Source organism: Eurosta solidaginis, chromosome 4 (assembly GCF_040869045.1).
Source record: "Eurosta solidaginis isolate ZX-2024a chromosome 4, ASM4086904v1, whole genome shotgun sequence".
NCBI lineage: Eukaryota > Metazoa > Arthropoda > Insecta > Diptera > Tephritidae > Eurosta > Eurosta solidaginis.
This window is the reverse complement of record NC_090322.1, coordinates 232,760,927-232,772,964: the sequence shown is the minus strand read 5'-3', so window position 1 is coordinate 232,772,964 and position 12,038 is coordinate 232,760,927. Positions and strand designations below refer to the sequence as shown.

Genomic DNA, 12,038 nt, shown 5'->3' with positions numbered 1-12,038 from the left:
CATTCCCGAGATGGCCGGGCTAGTACCTTTATGGTGCTTGTTACCGGAACGTACTGGATCTATATGCAGCAAAGTACCAGCAAGAGCGATAACACTCCCGAAAACCTTTGGGGAGTGTCCTGATCGCTACAAAAACAACAACTATTAAAAAATATTTGGTGAAAAAAATATATTTTGTACAATAGGAAACCTTACATTAAATAAATATAATAATGACATTAACCCAACTTACTAATAAGTTAATAAGTATTTATATACAAGGTATGAGAAACTTAATAAATTGATATCAACAATTCGACATAATGGATGGAATGGAAGAAATTCTCTGGTAATAACTTCCGAATGATATAATTTAATAAACATGAAATTTTCGTAAAACAAAATATCTTAATAACAATAAAATGTTCAGGATTACAGTTAACAATATATGATAATACAAGTTAATGAATTTACCTAATAATAGACATTTTGTTCTTATAAATTACTTATTGCTATAAAAAGTCGGTATGAGTGATATGATTCAATGTAGTTTTAACAAAACTGAATTGTGAAGAAACTTTTTGTAATGGATCGTTTTATTGGGCGTGGTTTAATGCCCACCTTTTGAAGAGATAACATAAATCGTAAGGAAAGTGTTTCAATGTGCACAATGATTCAGTATTTTGTTAAATACAAATATGAAAAAATTGTTTCTTTTTTCTTAACGCTATACGTAGGTACTTAAATACTAAACTATTTGCTAGCATAATAATCGTAAGTTAATCAGTCTATAAAGCTGGACTTTAACAATATCGTCATTAAGATTCAAAATAGAATATTCGGGCTTACATATATGTAAAATTTCATATAAAGAACTTAAACAAAAGATTAACACAAAATTATACACAATATCAAATATAAAAAAAATTATATATTTACTTTAATACATCAAACGAGGGCTCATGGTACAAGAAACCCAGGTAATTACACTTTGTTGTATTTGACATAAACTGTGTTAGTTGTCAAAGATACAACTTGTCAAATGCAAGAGGAGTATAGCCACATCAACAAAGTTATATATTAGAAATTTTGAATTTTGTATGGAGTATTTTTATTCAATTATTAATATTTAAAAGATTAATATATATACAGAGCTGTTTAAAACTGTGAACTTATTGACTACATGTAACGTACCGCATCTAAAAAGTAAAGCAAAATCTGTACACAGCTTTAAGGACAGTGGTGCTTCTTAAGCTCTGACCACTGAAGTGGAAAAACCATCCTACAAATCATTGATTCGCTGATGTATGTTAGAACGAGTTTCCGCCATCCCTTGTCAAATCTGGTTTCGAGACAAACCGGTTGCGGCGTTCTGCCATTACCAGTGTCAATTTTCGTTCTGATTTGGTGTTGTCTTATATTTATAGTTCGTAGATACATGAGAAGGTACTGTCAAAATGTATGTTTGTGTATGTGTTACGCTGTGAGTTTATTCAGAGCCGAAGGAGGTTTTTACTGATCGATTTGTGTGGTTGACTGAGGCAGGTAGAAGTCAGTAATTTCAGTCGTTTGACCTTCTTTGTGGTTTTGTTGTCTCGATAGACATCTGCACGTAGGAACTCCTGTGATATTTTAGTGTCGCAGGCAGAAACTGCTTCTTCGCGTAGTTAATAATAGCTTCTGTATCACCTGCAGCACCAACGCTCTTTGATGCCACAAAGCTACTGTTACTTCGCAAGAAACCCAGATAGGAGATGGTTCTGTCTAAATACAACGCAATTTACGCCTGCGAGTGCTTAGGCCATTCACTTCAGTAGTAGGCTTATACCCTTACAACATTAACAATCTGCGTTTCCTAGCAAAGTTTAAAGACTAACTAGTTAAAAAGCAACTATATATGATCTCTGTTTACAGTCATGTCAAGTCCAGGATGCAGTGGATGCATGTTCTTGGCCCCTATCCGGAAAAACTCGTTAAACATCAAAAATATACCAAAAAAATTGTCTTGCGTAGAGGGGCCCTAGACCTTACGTAGTAACTTTCCCTGCAATTCACACAAGCAATACACATTGCAGATCTTTTCCGCTTCTTATCAATATAACAAAAAGGAAGGCGGATTTGCAAAAAAAAATATATTTTTTAAAGATAAGGTAGCGCTGCCTCAAACACAGTTTATGTCAAACGGATAGTGGCGTTCAAAAAGAAGAAAACGAACGACCTCTCTATATTGGTATTATGATTGGAGCTTATAATTAAGAACAAAGCTTTCGGATTTTTTTTTTTTTTGCTGTTTTGCTTCATTTTTGAGGCTACGGTGTTTTTCTGGACGAATAGTCACTTCATAAATATTTCTGCATTTCACTTAATATGAGCGTAAGTCTTCAGTGCTAATATTACAATAATTTAACATATTGTTTAAGAGAAAATCTTACAAATTGCGTCATCTTTTTTTTCATTTATCTACCAGGTCCAGTTTATTCATGTAACTCAAGCCGCGCTAATTAAAGACCAAAACTGCACAAAGCATTTCCTTTTGTTTCAATCTTTTTTTTTTGTTGTTTTTTGCATCACTTTACTTAAGATTGATTCCTTTTCCCTTCACACCATTGTCATACACTGGAATTTTATTTCAGACAATAGTTTTTATGCTTGTTTCTACCTCACCGCATTGCTCTTTTTAGTTCATTGTTTCGTTCGTAACAGTCTTTTGTTTTTTGTTCTTCTTCTTTTTTGTTCAAAAATTATTGTTTTTATTGTCTTTCGTTTAAGCTTAACTTTATGTTTTCTTTTATTGTCACTGTTTTCTTTACAGTGCGCTTTCTTATGCCAGACATAAAAGTTTCTTCCATAACGGTGGCGTTGGTGTTGGTGGCAATGTTGTGGGCGCGAGTCCTTCCCAAATTGCTGTGTCGAATACTTCCTTGACTTTGTCCTATATAAGGAAATGAGAAAGAATAATAATAAATACGCTTGAGTGACATTACAAGGCATATTGAAGTATAAGTAATGGTATTTATATATATGCTAATAATTAAAATTCTAGTTTGTGTACCCGGCAGACTTTTTTCTGCCCGAAAATAGGTGACTCTTGCTTACCTTCTTCACTCTCTATCCAAATTTATTCTATTTTTCCCCCATTTTTCTTCTTGTTCTTTTTCATCCCTTATTAGATTTATCTTACTCCCGTTCCCGAATCCTTTTTCAACTCCGCCATATGGCACTCTTGGAAAAACGTGTATGGCTATATAGAAAAAAGGTCGAAGGTCTCTCCACAGAGCCGAGCTAAATCGAGAATTCCAACTAAAACTTCATGGGACATATAAGCATACCTAAGACGCACGAATGTCAGTCAAATGGCAATTGACATTCTTTTGCTATAAGGGCGGAAATCTATAAAATATGCCGGAGACCAAGCCAAAAAGGTCGTCCTTTCTTCTTGAAGCCTCAAAGAGACTCATCATAAATAATCTGCACATCCATAGCCTCTCTCACTCTGCACAAGCACACTTTAAGGGAAAACCTGTTGTGGTAGCCTTCGGTGATATAACCAAAAAGATAGAGCGAGGGATTGCGATCCATGAGCTTTTCTTCCAACTTTCGTGCTCTTTTAAATTTGCCCTATAAATTGGAGGGACGGGACCTACTTGTTTTATGCCGACTCTGAACGGCATCTACAAAGCAAAAAACATATTCAAATTTGAAGAAAGCTACTACAGAAGACGTTGAATCTCGTGGAAGTCTAGTCACGTGAAATCGTCCACAAAGACAATCCAGCGAAGACTTGAATAGTTCTATCGTCCAGGATGAGATTTTAACTTTCACCAGAGTTTAAATACTACCACTGTAATGGTAAATGAAACAAATATGTTAAGGAAAGAGCTAGGGGGACTAAAACCTTTATTATTCTTCGGCATCACGACTTGGTGGCTGGTAATGGAAGAAAATTCATACTGTCAGCAGCAATTTTAATATCATGACCACCACCCTCAAAATTGTCAAAGACTCTGCAAATTTTGCTCGACCTCCTCACGATAGGCCTACAGCAGGGAACAAAAAAAACAGCAGTAGTAATTTTTATCAATTTTCGCTAGTTATATTCTTTTTTTCTTTTTTACGATATTTTGAGAAAAAATTTCACTGAATTTTGAAACTGCAGCTATGCAAACCAAATTCGATAATTTTACGAAAAATTCGATAAGTTTACGAAAATTTCGAACTGTTTATTAGGAGTTCCCTGAATTTTTTATGTTCCCACATTTTTAGCTCTATCAATATAAGCCTACCAAAGAACAAGTTGTAGGTGTTTTAAAATTCGCATTGATTTTTGAAAATTTTTTTCTTGAGAGAGTTTTTGATTTTCTTCCATATAAAAGTAATTTTTTTTTTTATTTGGCAGGGAATCCATATCAACCTTCGCAAAAAAGAATTTTCGAAAATAAGAGCGAATTTGGAGAGAGAGCTATACTTATTTCTTACTTGCTTGGTGCACAAAACTGAATTCGCATAAAAATTCGAATAAGCCAATAAAAAGTTTAAAATTCATGTAAAATTGTACCGAATTTTAAAGTTTTTTCAAAAATGCTTTTGGGATTGGTTTATATAATTCGCGAAAGTTTTCTCTTAAAATATCGAAAATAAAAAAAAGAGTTTAATTGACGAAATTAGTATAAAAACAAGTAAGGACGGGACAGCCGAAGACTTCATACTTTTCATGAATGGGGCTGAACAATAAACTTATCCCGTTCGTAATCTCCAAATAATCGGATGTATAAGATAAGAAATATATAGTGAAAAGATGTACATACCTAAACGATTTTTAAGATAAATATAAAATAAAAAATGGCAAAAACCCCCTTATCTGAACGATCAGTTGTATTGGATAAATATTAAATATAGCTGCGATCGAAATGATTTTTTCATGAAATCTTCTATGATATATTAGAATAAATATCGCCAAGTTTCACGTTTAAACTTTCTAAATTAAGGGAGAAATGGCCAAAAATCTTTCTATCTGAACGATCGGTTGTATGGGATATATACTATATATAGTTCCGATCAAAGTGATTTTTTCATGATATCTTCTATGATATATTAGAATATATATCACCGAGTTTCACGTTTAAGCTTTCTAAATTAAGTGAGAAATGGCCAAAAATCTTTCTATCTGAACGATCGGTTGTATGGGATATATACTATATATAGTTCCGATCAAAGTGATTTTTTCATGATATCTTCTATGATATATTAGAATATATATCACCGAATTTCACGTTTAAACTTTCTAAATTAAGGGAGAAATGGCCAAAAATCTTTCTATCTGAACGATCGGTTGTATGGGATATAACTATATAAAGCTTCGATCAAAGTGATTTTTTTCATGATATCTTCTATGATATATTAGAATATATATCACCGAGTTTCACGTTTATACTTTCTAAATTGCGGCAGGATTGACCAAAATCGTCTTGTCTGAACGATCGGTTGTATGGGAGATATATGTTATAGTGGTCCGATCCTACCGGATCCGACAAATGTCTAATATAATACAAAAGAACATCCTTGTGCCAAATTTCATTGAGATATCTCATAATTTGAGGGACCAATTTGCGTTCAAATATACAGACGGACGGACAGACGGACATGGCTATATCAACTCAGTTCGTCGCCCTGATCAATTCGGTATACTTAATGGTGAGTCTCTCTTCTATATCTCTCAACGTTACAAACATCGGACCAAAGTTAATATACCATTTCATGTTCATTAAAGGTATAAAAAACCACATTTTTTTTTTACTTGCATATACATCTATCTACGTTTACGATAAAAAAACCGCTCATCGGCAATTATATATAGTAGTAGTGTATGGAGAAATAGTGGAGACATGCACTTTTTCGGTCATAGTGTATAACTCATACCAAAACGGAAAATTTTTAGTACTAATTTTAAGCGGCAAGATATCATAAGTGCAGATAAAGTTATGCACTAAGCAGCCCATATAAAATTTAAGTGCATATGTATATACGTGTAAAAAAAACGCAGCTAAAATTTCACTAAGAAGCTTATGCTGATTAACTTTGACTCATGAACACAAACGAATAATATTAAATTTTCCGATAATACGACAATCCAACTGAAAACTGTGAGCATAAAAAATGCGTTCACTTCTGTCTACGAAATCGTTCGATTTTAAAATAATCCGTAATTTTTTCATGACAAATGATATAACATTAACAAAATCACATAGTCTATCTATTTTAATACTACATACATACATATCGGGGATTAAGAATACATATATGTATTTATATTCATTTACCTGGGTTGCTGATGAAGTCTCAATATATTTCGCGCCTACTATTGCTGCCAAATCCCAAGCATCAGCATATGAAATTGGTTTTTCGCCATTAAGCTGCTCCAATGCCAGTACAAGGCGCACAAATAGTATGGGGTTTAATGAGAATGCACACGCAAACGCGTATGATGATAAAAGCGCATGTGTGTATGCCACGACACAGCGGGATATAAAATTGGTAGATGCCATGGTTGGGAGATGGTGAGTGGCAAAAGATTAAAGTTAATTTTCCAGTGCACAGATCGTTAAAGTAATGTTTTCGTAGAAGTTTACCGATTTTTGTTATTATGTGTTATTAATATAAAAATTATTGAGGCGATGAAGAGTGTCCATGATAATATTGCATTTTTTCAAGAACATGCACGAATCGTTGTTGTTGAAAAGAAAAAGATTAATAAAAATATGGAATAAGAAAATGCTCATGAATAAATTGAAGAACAATAAAATGGCAATTATGAGAGCTTCCAATTGCACCAAATCAAGCTCATCAAGATTGCGTATACGCCATGGTGTACCACACACAAAGCGTTACACAATTTGATTATGCACAATTGCATTTATACGCTTTTACCATTTCATTGTCCGTTGTATCTTATATACAAAATATGTATGTAAATTCGTCAATCGCTTACCTGCAGTTTATTCAACACTTGCGCATCGTTGCGTAAATCTGCTTGCGTTCCGACGAGTAATAATACCGCCTTTGTCTTTGAGAATTTTGGTGCCCATTTCGTTTTCACTGCATTGAATGTATCAGGTTTCACAACAGAGAAGCATAGGAGAAATACATCGCTATCGGGATAACACAATTGACGCAGTTTATCCAATGTATCCTGACCGGCTGTATCACAAATTGTTAGGCGTACAGGACTATCGTTAACCAGTACATCAGCTGAAATTGTGAATTTTGTTTGTGGTGAATGATGTAAGCAAAATAAAAATCTTTGTATATATGAAACAGTACGTATACATATACATATGTACTTAAAAATATACATATCTCTTGATTCCAATTGAACAAAAAGGTCAGAGGGATAACACATAAAGGGAAAAAAAATTTTTTGAATAAAAGAAAAGAAATTCGATCAACGCTCAATGATACAAATATTATAGTTCCAGCTACTCACGAAAGTGATACTTTTCGTGGTACTTTTGAGCACAAACATATTTATCAATACTTAGAAATAAAAGAAATGTAAGGCGCGACAACCTCCGAAGAGATTTAAGGCCGAGCTTCTCTTCCAATTTGAGTTGTGCTCTTCTTATTTTTTCCTACAAATGGCTGGATGGGAGCTATTTGTTTTATACTGACTCCGAACGGCATCTGCAAGGCAGATGAGTTTTCACTGAGAGCTTTTATGGCAGAAATACACTCGGAGGGGCGACCCCGCTTAGAAAAATTTTCTTCTAATTGAAAAAACTTGTTTCTAAAATGTTTGATGTAGCTTTGCGCGGGGCGTGAACCCATGCTCTTCGGTGTGGTAGGCGGAGCACGCTACCATCTCACCACGGCAGCCGCCGTTGTTATCAAAACTTACTTTTGATATAACACGTAGCCGTTTTTGAAAAAAAAAAAAAAAAAAACATTGTGACAGAAAGCTGTGGTGCGAAGAGCTTGAGGAGCTAGCCAAAAGAAAAAGCGTCTCAAGGTATTTAGAAAAAGCTTTGTCGGCTTCTTGGCTGTAACAATCCATGGCGGCAAATTATTATTTTATAATCACCTTATAATCAACAACGCATTATTATCGTCCTCTTATCGGTTTTGCATCGACTTGTTATCGTGGAGTCAATGGCTGTTTGATGCTTACTTATCGCCTTGTTACATACAGTCATAGTCACAGTATAGAGAAGTTTTTTCATAAGAGAGTATTCTAATGGAACTACCTGAACCACAGGGTACTCTAGCATACTAAACGATTAAAGCCCTTGAAGTGCAGGCCGCTTGGAACCACAATAGTTACGGACAGAAACTTCATTGTAAATATTCCCGGCGGGGATGTGCCGCCGGACCAGTGATTTGCGGTTGACGGCAATTTTCCATATACATCAACGATTCTAAGTGAGGCGTTAGAATTGGAGGACGTGTTAATTCAACAGGCAGAATTATCAGCCATCATGGAAGCCGAAGTTTGGTTAGGAAGATATCCATATCGGCACGGAAATCTTTATTCTAAGTAACAGCAAAGCGGCAATCAAATATCTTGGCTCTTATTCATTACATTCTGAACTAATACTAAACTTTTGCCGCTTTATTCAGGAGATGGCTGAAAAGAAGCGCGTACACCACACATGGGTTCCGAGCAGGGTTGCGTGATTCTAAATCCTTTTTGATTTAAAATACAGCTTCAAATAAAAGATACTTTTTATTTTTTATTTGGTTCGGCATCCAAATAAAAAACTATTTTTATTTGTAGTTTGATTCTTCAGCCAAAATAAAAAATAATTTTTATTTTTTTATTTGGGTTTTCCCTCAATTTTGGGATGTATTGATGAAATTCAGTGAGTAAGTAAATGTGTATTGGTTTCTGATTAGAACTGTGTCGGAAACGACCGGATAGGACCACGATGTTCCTTTGGGAGCACTCTGGCCTCTTCATAGCTGCTCCCCCTTAGCTATGAATAGCTTTAGGCACATACGAGCCGATTATGCTAGACAGCTTGGCAAGGCCGATCAGGCCTATGTAAAAATAACAAAAATTCTATTGGGACTAAGATTTTGCGAAGTTATAGACTTTCAAAACACAAGAACACACCATTTTCGCAAAAAATCTCCTGTTTTATATGCAACTGCGAAAACGGGTTTCAACCCATTAAATACCTTATGTCGTCCTAACACCCCGCCCTATAGTGTTTTTCAATCAGGCAAATATAATGGAATATATTCGTGCATTTATTCAAGAAGTAGAGCTAAATTAAGATTCGTATAGTACTCAAATTGATATTTGCAAAGGAAAGTGTATACAAGAAAGACTTAATGAGCACGGTTTAGATAACACTCGCAATTACGAGTTTAATCGAGTTGCTCTTTCTAGATCACACAAATTCTATAAAGTGAAGCACTTATTTTAGGCCTTGGGCTTCAAAATAGCTCCTGCTCCATGAAAAACTTGGCCCCGAATGAAAGAAAAAAGGTATACCGATGAAAGTTGAGACCAGAAGGAAGATCAAGTTACAGGAGGGAGGAAAAGGTCTTGAGAAAGCTTGAAATCGCATCCGAAACGTCACCAGGTGTTACCGAGCATGAAGGTAGGGTGCAAGCATCTTCAACAACAACAGTCGATATATATAAAATATCTTTTATTTGAAAATATTTTCAAATAAAAAATACATTTTATTTTTGGATTCGTGATTCATGCAAATGAAAATCACGCAACCCTGGTCCCGGGACACAGGGACATTGAAGGAAATTATTTTGTAAAACGAACTTCCTACGCACGGTATGACCAAGGAGATTCTTCTCGATAAAGAACGCTTTGGTATGCCATTTTCCAAATGCAATTAAGGATTATATGTACCGTCAAGCCAACGATAGACGGATAAAAAGCCATGGGCGTCGGAAAAACATCTGCAAAATCTAAACTTAAGGGATCCATTCACGTTTACACCCTAAGTAGGGAAACAAGTTCCACACTCCAAGGAGAACTTCCCGGACACTTCCTTACTGGTAGGTATTATCTCTTCCGTGGCCAGCGACGACATATTTAAAACGAGACACGAATCTAATACATAAATTCACTGTTGAATTAGTAACAAACGCATATAATCTTCATACCAATAAATTTCCCTGTTCAAGTAGTAGCTGACCATGTTACTGTTAAAGCACCCCATAACAAGCACACTTCAAAAAGCAAGAACACATTTCTAAAAGTCAATAAATACATACAGAAAAAATTTAAGTCTCATGTATTCAATTTTAAGCACAATAAACCTACAAGAAACATCTTTCATTCATTGCACTCACTCTTCAACTTGCATGAACTTACATCTCCCCAGTTACTCGTTTGAGTAGAGTATTTGTATTTGTTCGATAAACTTAAGCATTTGTGTGAGCATAAAGGAATTGAATTCTGCATTGTATGCATGAATTGGCACTCGCAGAAGGATATGAAATTTTTTTGGCCGTTACAATAATTTTACTCATGCGTTATTGCTTTATATATCAATTTTCTGGTGTATGCTTAAAGGTTGATTAAAACAGTGAAGAATTTTGTACTACAAAGCCTTTGTGCTGTAAAGATAAGTGCGTTTATATGAATATTTGTATTATATATATGCCAAGCATATACAGTATCATAAAATTTGTCGTAAAGTGTTTAGTTTTGGTATCAAGGACGGGTGCAATAGATCGATTGAGAGGGGTGCGGCAGCTAACACGATGAATTCAAATTTATTCATCACAACCAAATTTGCTCACCCATACGGGTAAGCAATTTAGAATATGACCGCGGCAGGTATTCCGGTCGTAAAACACGAACCAACCACCACAGATGTCCAATACAGAGAGATGTATTACTCGAAAGGGATCAATATGGACGCGATGTATCACTAACGCGACGCTATCAAAATCTTCACTGAAAGCCGTACCGCAAGGAGCAGGAAAAGCCAGTTATGTATATCCCTCCGATTACAGATGAATAAATTCAACACATCTTAGCTTTTTCGTCTGGCCAGAAGAAAATTTGATACTAGAGCTTTATCCACAAATATTTGAATTTTTGTTTAAATTTTGTAGAAAACTCGTCGCACACTGTGATTACCCAGAAATGAGTTTGAATTTTTATTTATAAATTTTGAAATGAATAGTAACTATGAGGTCTTATAGGCTTCAAACTATGTTCGTCCAGACAGACGACAACGCTAAAATGTGACATAATCAAGTAAGGTTGGCTAAGTTCGGGTATAACCGAATATTACATACTCAGCTGAGAGCTTTGGAGACAAAATAAGGGAAAATCACTATGTAGGAAAATGAACCTAGGGTAACACTGGAATGTGTTTGTATGACATGGGTATCAAATGAAAGGTAATAAAGAGTGTTTTAAAAGGCAGTGGGCCATAGTTCTAGTGACGCCATTTCAGGATATCGCCATAAGGGTGGACCAGGGATGACTCTAGATGCCTTTGTACGATATGGGCATCAAATGAAAGGTGTTAATGATAATTTAAAAGGGAGTGGGCCTTAGTTCTATAGGTGAACGCCTTTTACAGAGAAATGAAATGTGTTAATGATTATTAAAAAGGGAGTGAGCCTTAGTTCTATAGGTGGACGCCTTTTCGAGATACCGCCATAAAGGTGGACCAGGGGTGACACTAGAATGTGTTTGTACGATATGGGTATAAAATTAAAGGTGGTAATAAGGGTTTTAAAAGTGAGTGGCCCTTAGTTGTATATGTGAAGGCGTTTTCGATATATCGACCAAAATGTGCACCAAGGTGACCCAGGATATCATCTGTCGGGTACCGCTAATTTATTTGTATATGTAATACCACGAACAGTATCCTTGCCATGATTCCAAGGGCTTTTGGTTTCGCCACGCAGAACTTATTCATTTTATTCTACTTAATATGGTAGGTGTCACCCCATTTTACAAAGTTTTTTCCAAAGTTATATTTTGCGTCAATAAACTAATCCAATTACCATGTTTCATCCCTTTTTTCGATATCGAAAAAGTGGGCGTGGTCATAGTCGGATTTCGGCCATTTTGT

General features: G+C 35.2%; 1 protein-coding gene across 1 annotated transcript in view; it reads right to left on the bottom strand.

The window, feature by feature from the left end:
- Positions 1 to 218: 218 nt before the first annotated feature.
- The window catches only part of RhoU, a 257,739-nt gene continuing 245,919 nt past the window's right edge, over positions 219 to 12,038 (bottom strand). The window contains 3 exon segments of the mRNA XM_067785031.1: positions 219 to 2,911; positions 6,297 to 6,389; positions 6,965 to 7,224. Coding sequence (XP_067641132.1) covers positions 2,801 to 2,911; positions 6,297 to 6,389; positions 6,965 to 7,224 — 464 coding nt within the window. The 3' untranslated portion in view covers positions 219 to 2,800.